At 37.5% G+C, this 16874-nt stretch overlaps 1 protein-coding gene across 1 annotated transcript in view; it reads left to right on the top strand.

The window, feature by feature from the left end:
• Positions 1-16874, top strand: part of IQGAP2 (IQ motif containing GTPase activating protein 2) — a 274610-nt gene that overhangs the window by 153942 nt on the left and 103794 nt on the right. The window contains exons 5-7 of the mRNA XM_090276400.1: positions 3187-3263; positions 15249-15316; positions 15971-16084. Coding sequence (XP_090132526.1) covers positions 3187-3263; positions 15249-15316; positions 15971-16084 — 259 coding nt within the window. The remainder of the gene's footprint in view (positions 1-3186; positions 3264-15248; positions 15317-15970; positions 16085-16874) is intronic.

Below are 16874 nucleotides of genomic sequence, written 5' to 3' on the forward strand. Positions count from 1 at the left end.
TGATAGTTCGCTCCCCTCTATTTCATTTAGCACTCTTTCTGGGGATTCTACCTTTCCTTTTGATGGGAGGTTGTTTCTCTGTCTCCCCATTTTTTTGACTCCTATTGTTTGTTGGTGCTTCTTGGAATCGAGTTATTTCTTAAATGTCTTATTTTATAATAATTATAGAATCACAGGAAGTTGCAAAAAGAGTACACTGATGTGTACTCTTCATTCAGCTTTCTTCAATGGTGACACCTCCTGTCGTACAATCATAAATTGATGCTGGTGTATTACTATTAACTAGACGACAGACTTTATTCAGTTTTCACCATTTTATATGTATTCACATGTATGTATGTGGTAGGTCCTAATAAGCCTATGAAGACACTTGTGTGACCATCACAACAATCAAGGGACAGACACCACAGAGGAGCGGATCTTTATACTGCACCCCTCCCCCTGCCCTGTCCCTAGGCTGCCACTATTCTGTTCTTCATCTCTATAATTTTGTCATTTTGGCAGTGTTATAGAAGTGAAGTCATACATTGGGTTACCTGTAGTGATTGCTTTTTCTCCTTAAGCATAATGCCCTTGAGATCCATCAGGTTTTTCTATGTATCGATAGATCACCTCTTTGTGTTGCTTACTAGGTACAGCTATTTTAAAGAAACAAACTAGGAGTGGTCCAGCTTGAAGGCAAGGCACTAGGCTACTGACTAATTAAGACCTGTGTTGTTGTTATTATTATCCTGGTTTACAATTAAAAACACCCCTCACAACAAGAAAAAGGATTTATTAATGTAAATTATGTTTGCCTATTTTTAATTTTTTTTTTTGCTGATATCTGTTTTAGCTTAGCTTATTTTATCTCAAAATAGTCACTACTGATTTATTTTATTCTGCCATTTTTAATCCCTTTTCCTACTCTTAAAGGGCTCAGAACATTAAATACTATTCCTTTTTGGGCAGTAGTTATAATATAGAATTCATGTTTCTAGATTGTGATTTAGCAAGTACTAACTAGGGGCTGGATATTCAACAGTAATAAAGAAATTGCAACTGGATTTTTCTATATGAGGCGACATAATTTAGACTGGGTTGATTTTATTATGTTTGATAGATCTGATTTAAACATTTTCCAGCTGTGTGTATGTAGGGCCAGGTTTTCCTTGATTTTAAATCAAACCAGTAATACATGTAGCAGATTCTATTTTAACACTGATTTTTATTGTGAAGTCATTGGCACATTACACTACAGGATGAGAAACCAACAGTGGACCAAACTGATGTACGTATTTGCTATTATCTTCACTTTATCGGTATTAAGGGCTTACTCTGTTCTCAGCATCATGCTAGGTGCTGGGGACACAGTGCTGAGTGAAACATTCCAGGGAACCCAGCTCCTTGTTAAATAATTTTCCAGGAGAAATAGAAATAGAAAAGATTCCCATTTTTAAAAAAGGGAGGAGGCATTTGTTCTCTGCTTACATATAGAACTTTAAACCTGGTCACATTTCTTCTTAATTGGGAATACTCTTCTCATTGACACTTTAACAGTAAGTGCGTTGAAAAACAGTTCGAAAGACCCTTGCAATTTCCTAGGCAACAGACATTTCTTTAAGTGCTCAGTGACTATACACTTGTATCCCAAGAGACTTTGCTTTTTCCCCTTTTCTCAGCTTTTTCAACGTCCAACAGAAAATTACACTTGAGTGTCAAATACTACCTTATGGTACATGATTTCATTTTTACGTCAAATTTTATAAAATGTTTACTGAAAGCAAGTAATACCAATATGCTTATATTTTTTTAAATGTTTTATTTATTTATTTTTAGGGAGAGGGAAAGGGAGGGAGAGAGAGAGGGAGAGAAACATCGAACGGTTACCTCTTACACATGCTCCAGCCTAGGACCAAATGCACAGCCCAGGCATTTTCCTTGACTGGGAATCAATCCTGTGGCCTTTTGCTGTGTGGAACAAGGCCCATGCAAGGGAGCCACACCAGCCAGGGCCCAATATGTTTATCTTAATCTTAAATTATTCCTTTTAGTGTGTGTGTGTGTGTGTGCGGGGCACCTTTTAGTGGTGCCCCGTTCTGAAATGTTTTTTATCAGGCTTTTAATTTAAAGCTATTGTTTTAAAAGACTTAATGTTCCAACCTTTCAACCGAGTAACTTTATATTTAGATGTTTATCTAAAAGAGGTAATCAGGTGTTCAGAAAATGAAGGGATGTTCATTGCAGTGACTTTTAAAGTGGGGGCGGGGGGTCGGGGGCAAAAAATGTTCAACCATGGAGTCCTGGTTAAATTATGGTTAAAAAATATGAATCTTGCATCCATCAGAAATTATGTTCTTATAGAATAACAAAAGGGTCATGTTCTATTACGTGTTTTTAAGAGGGTTATGATACTTACTATTTTATTTTCAAACGTGCAAACCATTGAAAAAAATCACAGACATATACAGAACAAAAAAAAAAAAAAAAGACTGGAAAAATTCCTAAAATACTAATAATGATGCTAATAGTAATTTGGAGGTGGGCCCATAGGTATTTTTCTTTCGTACTTTATTTATTTTCCAGATTGTATTCAGATTGTATTTGGTAAAATGTATTACTTTAGGCAGAAGAAATATCCATGTGTATGTATGTAATACATATTTTCAGAATTGGGTAGCCAAGTTCTTAACAATGTAATAAAATCCTGAAGAAGGATGTTTTCTTCTGAAGCTAGCAGACTTCTAGGCAGACAACAGGAATGACTGCGCTAATGACAGGAGAGACTGCACAACCTCAAGCCTTGTGGAATGAAACAGCCACCTACCTAACTAACATGGTAGATACAGCCGTCTTGGCGAGGCACGTAGGACACCCACATCGCAACACACACACACCACACACACACACACACACACACACACACGAACCACCCACATCGCAGCACACACACTCACTCGCTCACTTACTTATACACTCTCTCACTCACTTATACACTCTTGAACCACCAGGTGGCGCGCTGTCAGACAGGGAATCAGGTGCAGTGACTGGTCTTCCTGTAGAGGAAGATGAAGCAGTAACTGAGATTCCTCTTCCTTTAAATAAATACAGAACAGCAAGGACAATCAAAGTAAGATCATTTGGAAGACTTACAATAATTTTGTGAAGAGCAAAACATAATAAAAGCATTGTTTTTTTGTTTTCCAGATATTTTATCCAGAAACAACAGATGTCTATGACCGGAAAAACATACCAAGAATGATCTATTGTATTCATGCACTGAGGTGGGAAAAATACAACTAAAAGTCTAGAAAATAAATTTAATTAAAAATAGAAAGTAAATTTAAATAAAACTACAAATTTAATTTTTAAAAAGATTTTAAATTGCTTTAGTAACTCAAGAACTTTTTATTAGATTGAGTTATTTTGAAGTGCTGATAAAAAATTAAAATAATTGTCACATAAAAACAATTCTTGAACTTGAAAAATATTTTTCTGACTTTTTAATCTAAATCAAAATAGAAAACCTGAAAATGAGTGAAAGCCTATAAATATAAGGAGAAAATTTAAGTTGAAACTTTCAGAGAATCTCAGAGTGCTACAATATTCTTGAGTTATAATGAAGTGTACAAATATAGCCAAAATATATCAGATGAGCAGCTTTAATGGTCATAATTTTGGTTTAGATACTCTTAAAACTATTGGTTTGATTCAGTTCTTATCACAGATTAATAAAATTCATTATAATTTTTGTTTCCTTTATTCAATAGAATCTGTATCCTAAGGGTAAAGAAGACACTTAGAAATTGCTATAAATTAGTCAAAGCAAGATGCATTCATTGTTTAAAAGCAATTGTTTAACAGCTAGTGGGAACAGTGAGGGGGTGGGTGGAGGGACTGAGCAAAAAGGGAAAGGACCCATGGACATGGACAGCAGTGTGGTGGTTGCTGAGGGGAGGAGGTGTAAGGGGACTAAATGATATTGGGAAAAAATGTAATAAAGATTTTTAAAAGGTTAAACAAAAATTATTTTAAATTAAAAGCAATTGTTTGATAAGTTAGTTTTTGAAAATGTTGAAATTCTGCTAGTTCACAGATCACTTTTTCTGTTAATGGCCTAGAAGAAATGTGATTTTTAGTTGGTAACAAAGATGATTTTAAAAATCCAGTGTGTGGCTGTTGTCTTGTGTGCACACAGGTAGGTAATGGCTGGAAGGCTTCATGTCTAATTAAATTTTAAATTTCTTTTAGAACATCTGCATTGTGTTTATATCACTAGAAGTCATTTTCCTGGCAGAAATTCTGCCTAGAGGTTTATATTAACTTCTTCCTGGCTCTTTTCCTCTCCAAAGGAAAAGATTTCTATAATTCATTGCAATTCTGACGTGTTAGAGAAGAATTTTGATTATGTCATATAATTTGACTTTTCCCTGATCAGTACTCATGAGATTTCTTTGGAAGATGACAGTTGCTAGAAATAGAGACCAAGGGTAGGTGCCTTTTCTGTGATTTTTTTTTCTAATAATTTAAAACTGGGGGAATAAACACTTCTATGCCTGCCTCCTCCTATGTGGCTAATGTGTCATTATGCCAGCAGGTTTTCTAAAACGTTTCTTGTGCAAAAGTGCTTATTTTGAGGAATATTTCAAATGTGTTGTCCAACATTTTTGTCAGATATTTTTTAGCACTTACAATGATCACTTAACGCTATGGTTAATACTATTTTTGTGACCTGCTAAGCCAGCGCCATTAATTAATGTCATTCTCATATCCATGCATTATAATGCTAATGTCCAAATGTGTAGCATGCTCATGGGGTGTCCTGTATAAGCTTAAGTTGATTTCCTGAAGTGAAGGAGCATATAAAGAAATGATGTGCTAAGCTCCTTTCTGGTGATGTCACTGTGCTACAGAAATTATATAGAACTGAACTGAGGTTGACATTGTGTTTACCATAGTTTTAACCATGGTTTGAACAGTTTGGTAAGCATAAAAAAGAGCAACTTCTTGTTTAGTGTTGCCAGTACACTGCCATTGTTGGTGTGTTAGTTTCTAGGACTGTTTTTCAGTTTCTGATCATGAAGCTTTTCTCCATTACTGTTAACTTACCCTGGAGCAGATTCCTGCAGAGCCTGTCATTCACCGGATCTGAACTTCAGTAGGATCTTTTAAGGCAGTCTTGACTTGATAAACAGTGTTCACTGGGAGAATCTCCTTCCCTTTTCTCAGCTCTAAACTTAATGCAGAGCTGCTTCTTGATATGGAACTCAGAAGTCTCAAGTGTATCTAAAGTTTTTTCTATCCAGACTTTCTCCTGCGATGGTTGAGAATGCCACATTTGGAGCCTGGGCAGCAGAGCCCTTTAGTAAACACAGTGGTTTTGCCCTCGCTGCGTAATTAGAAGCGATGGTAGGAATGAACAGTTATGTCCTTTATATTCTGATTGCGGATATAGCAACATTGCTGGTATGGAGCGTTGTCATTACCTGACAGGGAATTAGGCAGGTCAGAGGTTCTGCTTATGGGTCAGTACCCAGTCACTGCCTTCCTCCTGCCCCAACCTGTCAGTCTGACTTGATCTACAAAGCTAGCTGTTGGCCCTGCAAATTTGTCTTCTGTTCCCTGTCTTTTGGATTAGGGTTTAATAGCTCATTAACATCCCCTGGGTTCTTGCCCTGGCTCCCTGTTTGTACCTGCCTCGCCTCACCTTTCACTTTAGCTCTCACCCTAGGCTCCTTGCTGCCCCTCGTGCTCCCTCTGTCAGTTCAGCTTGGTGTCCTTGTCCAGACACCAGTGAATGTTAGCACAGCAACCACAGAGGGAAGCCTCAATCTTTGCCTAATGTAGAGAGACCTCAGTGAAGGGTGCCCTCATTCTTTTTTCGAAGAAATGCTTATTATTATTTTTTCTTATTTAAAATAAAATATGCTCATTGTGGAAAATTAGAAGATTCAGAAAGACTATCAAAGGAAAAGGTAAAGTACCCATTGTGTCAACACCAAGTGAAAACCACTATTTGTGCCTTGGGTGTCTTTGGGCTTAAAATGTGGATATGGTGTGTTTTCCTTTTGTTGGCTTCATTTGGAAAGTTTTAAAGTCTATGCAATGAAAAGGAACCAATTCAACAAGTGAGAGCTTTGCTAAGCAGTTAATACTTTCTGATTTTTTAACTGTCTGGAGGCTATGTATACTTGGAGAAAAACACTTTTGCATGTTGTTTATTAAAAACTGTTAGATATTTAAACATTGGTTATAAAATTGAATTTTTTAAAACAATTAAATTTAGTAAACCTGAGTGTTTGAACACTGTCTACACCTGCAAGCACAGGTGAAATGCCCAGATACATGATTACACACTTACCACACTTAAATGTATTCTAAAAGATCCACTGCACAACTTTCACTCATTTCATTATTTATTCACTAATTTTGACTCATCCGAGGACTCTAATATTTCGATACCCACTCAGAGTTCACATGCTCTTATGGGCACCAGAAGCAAAGCTTGCCCAGGTTACAGACCTCGTTTCTGACCAGTTGGGAGTCGGAGCCAGTTGGTGCCAGTTCTCCAAGCTGAGTCAGGCCCTGGCTACCAGGCGTCAGGTCGAACTTTCCTTGTGAAATCAATCAGACTTTTTTACCCCCTTTTCAGTATATGGCTTTCAGGTACGTTCTCATTTCTGATCTAGCCCTTGCTCCCACCCCAGCCCCCATCACCCAGAAATGATTTACTTCCATGTCTCCATTGGGAGTGTTACATAACCCATTGTCCTGTCCTAGAGATGCATCAGCCTGATCTGTTAACATTATTAAAAGCTAATGTATGCCTTTTGAATATTTTCTTAGAATTAGCTCGGCTTTCTAGAGGTTTCTTCCTGAATAGATGAAGAATGGACTCTGCCTCATGCTATTTAGTTCATTTGGCTGATTTATCATCTCAGTTTGTATTTCTGGATCTTTTCTCTGCTTGACTATTGAGTGTGACCATCAGTGCCAGACTCTCTTTCCACCTGGCTATTTTTGTCACCACCTGTGCCCCTCAGTCCTTCCTTATTTGGGGACATTTCTGTGGTTTTCTAGGACTATTTGGCTTACTTAGAGTTCCTGATATTCATTTTTGTTGCTTACATGTAGTGTATACAGTACAGAAACAAGTATGTATCTGTACTACATAGACAGTTACAGAAAAAACTTGTTAAAATCAATACAAATAATTATGCATGTTTTATTTTCTCTCTCTATTATAAATTCTTTTTGTATACTTCATACCATTTTCTTTTGATTGTTGTTTTTGATCTCACCTCTCGTGGACTTATAATGAATATCTCCTTTTTGATGAACCTGATTGATCCTGTTTGGTCAACTCCTTTGACTTTGCGGTACTGTCCCTGATATTCCTCAAAATAGCCTTGCTTTGTGGTCAAAATAGGATCTTCCTGTCCTATCCTGACTATTCCTGCTTTATGACATGGAATCAACTACGCTCCAAGGAATCCTTTTAAAGCCATGTATTCATAATGATTCTTCTAGTTTAATAGCTTAGGGTTCTGGATTGTGTTGTAAAGCTTATTGGACCATGAAGATTCTACTACACTGCCAACAACAAGCTAAAGATGAGTGTGTCCCTCTCAGTGTAAGGATTCCTGGTCCTGCTGCAGACTTTGGAGCTACTGTCCTAGCAATCGTGTTTTCAAATGCAATGACAAGACTGAAATCACACATTCGGGGCTTGCATTTCCGCATATGGCTGTGGCAGCCCCATTTCTGGTGGGTCAGCTAGTCCAAGCACCCTGCCTACTCTGTGAGCAAGGGTTCCTCTACCTGAGCTCTCACAAGGCCAGGAGGCTCCTCGGTTACCAGGTGGCCTTTGAACAGTTGCTCGGGAATTAATGCGTGACTTCCCTTGGCCTTTATCCCCTTCCCCTCGAACCCTTTTTCATTAAGAAACCGATGGTTGTTTTAGACCAGATTGATTGAGTCTCTGACAGAAAACATATTCGCACTGATAAATAAGCTTACTAGAGGTAGTGCCTTAACCCAAAAGACGAACTGCAGTCCTGTGCTCTCAGGAGGGATATCTGGAGGTGGCAGTATTGGGGATTCAGGTGAGGAGGACAGTTGCGCCTTCCATGTCTTTCAAGTCACTTGTACTTCTCTTCACACTTTGAACCATCCTCTGTCCTCTTCCTATCGCAAATCAGCATTATGGTGGTCTGTCTGTTCTACTAAGTTCTAAGCAGTGAGGCTGTGAACCATGTCTCTACCCAAGCACAGCACATACACCATTGACTCCAACTTGAAGCCTCTGGCATTTGTATTTTTAACTTTTCAGTTGGCTTAACTGATTTCCCAATGGTAAGACTGCCTCAGGATTTCTTTGGGTTTTGACTGGAAATTGGATATAGAACACTGCATGTTAACATTGATGTATATGACTAAGATGGGAAGATAATTTGGTTCAGTAGATAAAACCATTTCAAACATAGAGTCAGTAAAAGGTTATTTGTGTTGAAACTGGGCAAACCACTGTGGTAGGATATTAAGTGTATTTAACAGGGGATAATAATAATAATAAAACAAAGGCTAACACTTACTGAGCTTTTAATTATATGCCTGGCAGTGTTCAAAGTACTTCACAGGTGTAATCTCATTTAATCCTTCTAACATACCTATGAGGTACATACTGTTATTATCCCACTTTATAACCAAGGCAACTGAAGCACAGAGAGGCGACCGAAGGTCACACAGCTAGTAAATGGCAGAGTCGAAACTGCACACCAGGCTGCGGCACCAGAACCCGCATTCTTACTGATTCAGTCAGTCATTGGCTTCTGAAGGGAGTCAAGTATTTCCCTACAAGTAAGAAAATAAAAACAACAGTAGCATCAGCCTTGAACTTCAGCAAGGGCCTCTAATCTTGTTGTATTTAGGATATTTTAAAATGAAGAATCATGGAACTGAGACCTTGGAGGACCTTGGGAAGTTATTTTAGTGCAGATCCTTCACTTTGTAGATAAAACCTTGAGTTATGTGACTTGCTGTGAGTCACTCACCTAGATATTGCCATTCTTTGGGCCAGGATGCAGGGCTTCTGATCCCAGTCCTGTGCTCTTACCTAGTCAGCTGCGAGGCTTTCATTAGCAAACATTCATCTCACATATTATAGCATAAAGTGAACTGCATGTGCTGTGATCCAGAAAAGCTGAAATAAATTCAGCTCTTGCCTTTTAAGTTTGCATTTCATTACTACAGAACCTTTTAATGTATATATTAAAAGTACTAGAAAAAAACACTAATAGTAATTTTTTTAAAATTCTCATTCAAGGACATGTTTATTGATTTTTAGAGAGAGGGGAAGGGAGAGAGAGAGAGGGAGAAGCATCGATTGGTTGCTGCCCTGATGGGGAATCAAACCAGAGACCTTCTGGTGCACAGGACAACGTTCCAACCAAGCCACACCAGCCAGGGCCTTAACCTTAATCGTACTTTTTAGAAACATTCTTGCTTCCCAGACTTAAACTGATCTTATTTGTACCAATGAGGCTTTAACTACCTCAACAACACAAGTGCGCTGTACCTCGTCATGTGATAAGAAGATCGTTATGTCACACCAACTGTTTTCTTAAACATAGGAAGGGATGGTGACGTTAATTCCACAGCTTTCTTTGGGACGCTCACAGGGTTTTGTGTTGGCTGTTAGGCACTAAAGATGCGTAATAAGTGCGCTGTTGAAGAGCTACAAGATTTTGGTGTTTTTTGTTTGTTTGTTTTTTAACATTGGATAGGTTTTTTGTTCTTTTTTTTTTTAAGAGTAAGACTGAATTCCCTACATCCTTCAGGAAATGAATGGCTCATTTGAATGTAAATGCTTGGGAAGGAGCCAGCTGCTCTTGCTGACTCTTTTCCGCAGGGGAATAGTGGATAAGTATGCGTTTCCTATTAAGCTTATGCCCCTTCGAGCGATCTGCTTGAAAGCCCCTCCCACACAGAGTTGGTATAAAACTCTCCTACACTGCAAAAAGCAATCTTTTTAAAGGATAGTTTAAACCTCAGCATCGGAGGACAAAATTGAAAACTGAAGCCAAATAAAATATATACATTAACGTTAAAATTTTTTTTTTTTGGTTTAAAGTATCTGTGTGCAAGTGAGATTGCCACCTGATTCACACTAGCTTCAGAAAATCTGATTTAAATTTAAAAGTGAAAGATTCTTCCATCTGAAAGTGGCAACTTATTAGCACCACCTAGTGTTAACTTTTAATTAAGCCAGAATATTTGCTGATTGCGAAATTTATATTAGTATTACAGTGTACAAAGGAGAAGTAAAAAGTATACGTAATTGGAAATAGTCCTAATACCTCTACTACCACAGGAGAAAATAAACACTTTTTTTCTGGCAAATTGTTATAGTTCCTTTTACCAACAAACCTATGATTGGTGGGAGCCTAGATACCTTTATTTTAGGGATAGCATGGTAGAGAAAAATATTTTTTATATAGTGGATATTCCATAAATAGTAACTAAGTGAATGACTGGATAAACAAAGGAAATAATGTGGAAACAGTTTTGTCAAGAACATTGAGCACAGTTGTGTTATTCCCTTTCCAAAACTGATACGAATTTACTAAAGTAGTAATTAAAAATGTAATAATCATTTGCAATAAGAAAGAATGCCATGCACTGACCAGAAATTTAAACAACTCCCTGTGGAAGCAAACAGATAGGATTGGATTGACTGAGAGACTAGACAGGAGAAGACCACAGCCCCAGAATCACTGATGGGTGCAGCCGAGCTGGGCACTGTCATGCCGCTGGCTCCCAGCAAAGGAACAGCAGGAAAGGACAGCCTGGAAGCAGCTGGGCTTAGATCTCCGAGCCTTCATCCCAGTCCCCAAGAGAGCTGATGACCCGAGGACACACAGTGAGCCCCAAGCTAAGAAGTCAAGATGCTGGGCACCCCCCTGACATCAGCCCCACGATCTCCCTAAGGCTGGCTTTTGTCTTGAGGACCTGCAATCAACAGTGACAGACAGTAAATCTGAAACTCCAGGATGAGCCCAAACCAGGAAATACCCGATATTTGAGGGAAATCTACACTATGAAGAAGGCATTAGATTTAGTAAACACAACCTACACCCAAGAAACAAATGCAAAGATTAAAATATGTGCAATTAGTGATTCGTTCATTTTATGTATTTGATAAAGATTGAGAACTTATATACAACAAAACCAAAGGTAAAGGTAAGAAAGAGGAAACTTGGACATAGATGAAATTAGAAAAAAAAATAATAAAATGTTTAGTTATCTAAATTTTTGGTACATAATATGAAAATAAAAGCATGCATCTAAATTTCTAGATTATTTCAACATTACTTAGGTGGGGGAGTAGAAGTGGAAATATATTAAGGATAGTACGTATTCATTAGCTTAGGCTTTGATACAAGAATATAAGTTTAATGTATGTTAAAATGTTAGCACAATAATAATATAAGTAATACAATACTTGAAGACACATTACTTGAAATAATTTGTGTTAAAAGACATTTAATGGGTGTCCCTTACTTAGATTTTACTGTCACATTTTCAAAATTCCTCCCATTGAATAATTTTTATAATTTTCTTTGTATATGAGTTCAGGTTTATTTTTTAATTTACTTTTAACAAGGGAAGAGGAAAATGCAAATCAGGTACTATAAAAGAAGTTGAAGTGATACAATAACACATTTTTTATTGTTTATGGATCTGTTTTCATTTGTTAAGATGTGTATGGCTTGACTTTATTTTCTTAGATTTTTTTTTGCAGCTTTACCATACCTATCTGTTTAATTCTGTTGTATTTTTTAAGTTCCTGTTACTGGAAAGGAACAAGTGAGGAGGCTGACATTTCATTTGATTCACATGATAAAACCTCTCTTTTAACTGGAATATTTTTCCCATGTAATAATGAGATCAGAAGTGATTCATAAAATATTATGGTTTTGACATTGTCGGCATACTAGTTTTAATTATAATCACTTTAGCATGAACTTTGGGTAGCAAAGACTTCAAAGGCTGTGTAAATAGTTTTATATCCCTGATAATCTCTGAAGACCTAGAATTTAAACTAAGGAATGTATCCTGTCTTTCTAGCTTTGAATTCTGAATACATACGCCTATTTTACAGTGAATAATGTTCAGAGTCTAATGTGTTTTTCCTCTATGGATAAGATATAAATATCATGTTGGAATTTAATATTAAATTTGCTATATTGTTAGAATGTCATTTGTTCTTTGTCCTTTCATTGTGGTTTTGAAGGAAAAGCTGGAAACCAAAAGAAAGTAAATACCCAGAAAACAATCTAAAATATTCAAATTTAGTGAATTTTTTGAAGAAATGGAAATGGCCAATATGTATATGAAAAAAAAAGTTTACCCTCACAATGAACAAAAGGAAATGGAGACTCGAATAATAGTTTTTGGCTATCAAATTGTCAAGATTTTCATTGGTAGTATCCTGTGGTGATACGAGAACAAAGAAAATGACATTCTCATGTATTGGTGGTAGAGTCAGCCCATGGCCATCAACTAAACATTCAGACTCTGACGACTGCCATAAGCCACGACTGTCACCCATTGCTCAGAAGGATGGAGATAACCAGGAAACCCAACCTACTGGCAGGACATCATCAGCTGTTTGCCCTTCAATGGGAGCCTTCATGGCACTCCACATAGCTGTCCACTCAGTCATCTGGAAGCTGTTTTCTTTAGTACCCCAGGTGACAACTTGGGTGAAACTCATATTGGTGCATTCAGGACCCTCCCTGGCTTAGAGCCTCAGCCCCCAGAAGCCAGAATCTATTGTAACCACTCCACAGCATGGCTTTCTAGTTGCCTGCAAGGAGTGTGCCAGTTATAAGAGTCACTGAATACAGGAACGCCTAAAAATAGGGTGCCTATCAGGTTTTTATAATTCCTTTGAATCAAGATGCAATTTATCAGTCAGGGGTTATTTTTCTGTCAAGCAATGAGGCTTAGTCATAGGATTGTCAATACACCTAGGGGAACAGAACTGGAAAGTTAAGTCAAGGTCAGAGTCTCTCACAGAAGAGAAAGGAGTTTGACTAACCCTTTACTCACAATAATTAAAGAACATAATCTCTTTTTACAAAAATATTTTTTTATTTACTTATTTTTACAGAGAGGGAAAGGGAGGGAGAAAGAGAGAGAGCAAAACATTGACATGCCAGAGAAACATTGATCGGTTACCTCTTTCACACCCCCAGCTGGGGACCTGGCCCACAACCCAGGCATGTGCCCTGATGGGGAATTGAGCTGGCAACCTCTCAGTCCACAGGACAATGCCCAACCCACTGAGTGACACCAGTCAGGGCCATAATCTCTTTTCAAAAATCATTTTGACTATATTTTGAAAGTTTTGATTGTGTTTATACCTTTAAATCTGGCAGTTTTGTTTTCAGGGATTTATAGTAACAAGACATATGCACAAAGATGTATCTATATATAAATAGGTTCACTACCATACGGAAGAATTAGTGACCATCAAAATGCTCAGCAATTGGTGCATATTAGAGAATACTATGTGATTTTATGAAATACTTCCAGAAACATTAAAATGATTCATATCAAAATTTATTTAGTGTTTAACTGTGTGTGGTTCCGCTGCCTTGCGGCATACCTCTTCAGGGGAAAGGCTAAGGGAGTAAACCCCGACAGAAAATCCGGAGCCGGAGTCCCTAAGGCGGTTTGACGTTGTAGTCAACACAGGCAACTCCTGCGGCGCACCTGAAGCCAAGCTGTATTGACTCCGTCTTTCCCTTGGATCCTTCAGCTGCGAAGAGAGGGGGGGTCTGCTGCATGGGCAACAGCAGACCCTCCATATCACCCTGCCCAGGCTCTGTAGCTTCAGCTTCACTGGAGAGGACAGTCCAGCGTCATCGCAAGATGTCGATTCAACACGGGAGGAGACAGATACCGTGTCACTCCCGAGTCGGACTGGGACTGCACAGCCATTCTCGGCGGTGCAGATAGACTCTTAAGAAGCTACACCATCATCTCTCGAGACAGACGGCTGCCGACGAGGGGAACTGTGGGTGGTGATTTTCAATATAATTTTTAAAAAACCATTTGTTATTAATTTTTAACTTTGACCATGTGTTACTTTTCTAAATGATTGTTTTTTTACACAAATGATTTTTAAAAGTTAAGTACAATGCATGCTATTTCATTGATTAGTCAGACATTTAAGAGTTGTTTTAATACTATTAAGAAGGCTTGATCTTGAACTCCTTTAATGAAATTTTATGTTTTCATAAACTACTCAGATCCATCCCACGTCTGTATGGGAAGTGATAATCTTGAAATAATTAAAGCCATTGGAATCATTCTCACTCAGTTCATATTCCCATATATGTGTTTTTGTAATGTCTAACTTCTAATTAAAATATCATAAATTATAACCCTATCAAAACTGATAATAAAGTGAACACAGAAATTTTTAGTTGGTCTGTAGAATTAACTTTGGGGACTGGGAAGGTTAGGATAAATATGAAACAAGAACTACGGCTCAGTGATTAAGTTGGAAATGCCACATAACCATATCCTTTCACCTTCAGTAGAACTTAGACGCCAGCCCTTACCTCCTGTTGCAGTCTATGGGTAGGTTAGTGGGTGCCATCATTACCTCCTAAGGGATTTTTAAAGAAATATACATATACATCTATATATTTACTCTTCATCTTTCACTTAGTAATATGCTCACATCATGGTTAATCTTTAACGTTACCTCATCTGTCAATAGTCCTGCCATTTTATATATAGATTCAGAAAATGTAAAACAAATATTTCCTCAAGAAGTGTATAGTACTTGGAAGTATATTGAAAAGGAAAATATAATAATTTGAACTGTATTTTTAACAAAAGAAGAATCATGTAAGGATATAGCCAAGGAAATGTTTATCTCATTTATTACCTGCTGTTTTTTATTAGTTGTGTTTCTTATTCTCTCTACACATGGATAATAAGTTAATTGGCTCTACAGAAATGCCATGTGCTACAGAAGACCAGTCTTTGGGATTTAAACTGGGATTCTAGTCTCGGTCCCATCAGGGACTGTGTGAGCTCAGGACTCAGTTTCCACATCTATAAAATGAATGGATTAAATGAGTAATCTCTTAGGTTTTTCCCAACTAAAAAAGCCCTTAAGATTTAAGCAATTTCTAGCTCTGAGATTTCTAATAAAGTTTCTAATAATTTTACATTTTATTTTTCAGTTTATATTTGTTCAAACTAGGATTAGCACCCCAGATCCAGGATTTGTTGGGCAAAGTAGACTTCACAGGTACTACTTTTTATCTTTACAATTTTTTACATTGTAATTACTAGGAACATGGACCAATACTTTCTTTCATTGTGATATTATTGACTTCTTTTTTTCCCCTCTGTATTGGTCGAAGGAGGAAACATTATTTTGTCCTCAGCCAGATTGCCTTTTCCCTGCACTTGGGAAATGAGGAACTGAGGCTGGACTCTTTCTAAGGTTCTTGTTTAGAAATGGCCCTACCTTGATAAAGCCTTTCTTTCTTGTTCTGTTCTCTTTCTTCCTTCCTTTCTTTCTTTCTTCTTTCTTTCTTTCTTTCTTTCTTCCTTCCTTCCTTCCTTCCTTCCTTCCTTCCTTCCTTCCTTCCTTCTTCTTTCTTTCTTTCTTTCTTTCTTTCTTTCTTTCTTTCTTTCTTTCTTTCTTTCTTTCTTTCTTTCTTTCTCTCTTTCTCTTTCTTTCTTTCTTTCTTTCTTTCTTTCTTTCTTTCTTTCTTCTTTCTTTCTTTCTTCCTTTCTTTCTTTTAATAATGGCATATACTTCATATTCTCTTTTCTCAGAAAAATAAGTCCCTCATATATGGTAAAGGAACCCTAGGATGAAAACATGTCTTGATATGAATACACTCATTCCTGCCTCCATTTCTGTGGCTCTCTTTAATTTGTTGTTCTTTTTCAGAGGAAGAAATCAGTAATATGAGAAAGGAACTCGAGAAATATGGAATACAGATGCCGTCTTTCAGCAAAATAGGTGGTATTCTGGCTAATGAACTGTCCGTGGATGAAGCTGCCTGTAAGACTATTTAAACTCTGAACTCATCACTGACATCAGACTGACCTATATTTAATTTGTTGATTTTGGTTACAAGAAACAGAATATTTAGAAGATACTTTAAATCCCTCTGAAAGCTATTATTATATATATTAGACATGGTTAATTTGAGCATATCTGAATATAAACAAGTAATTGATTTGGGACTGTGAAGGTTTATTTTATTCTCAAGAGAGAGATAAGGAAGAAAGAGAAACATCGATTGGTTGCCTCCTTCACACACCCTGACTGCGGATGGAACCCGCAACCTAGGCATGTGCCCTGACTGGGAATTTAACCCACAACCGTTCAGTTATGGGATGATGCTCCAACCAGTTGAGCCACACTGGTCAGCACTGATTTGGGACTTTAAACATCCCCTTGTACAATGTGAATTAAGAGGTTCCAGAGATATCTTTGTTCTTCAAAATATTTCTCTACTTTTTTTGTCCTTGAATTTTAGTGGTAGGGTACATTGCTACATTGTCTTTTAGTGTTCCAAGTTAAATTGCAGACATCTTTTGGAAACAACCTGCTACCTTGAAAGTGTCCGTGTTACCTTTCGAGCCCCCAGCTGGTTGAAATAGTGCTTGATTCATTTAAGCCATTCAGTGCAGGGTGAATAAGTGAATAGGGATTATGAAGCAGATGCTGAGACAGGACCCATGATAGGCAGGTGGAGAGTTTGTCAGAGGGATGCTCTGAGATGTGTCTGAGGCCTCTCTTTTAATATGCTTACTGGGAGCAAAGAAGAAAGTAAAACCTGCTTAAG

The sequence above is a fragment of the Furipterus horrens genome, unplaced genomic scaffold (genome assembly GCF_987537825.1).
Source record: "Furipterus horrens unplaced genomic scaffold, mFurHor1.1.pri manual_scaffold_5, whole genome shotgun sequence".
NCBI lineage: Eukaryota > Metazoa > Chordata > Mammalia > Chiroptera > Furipteridae > Furipterus > Furipterus horrens.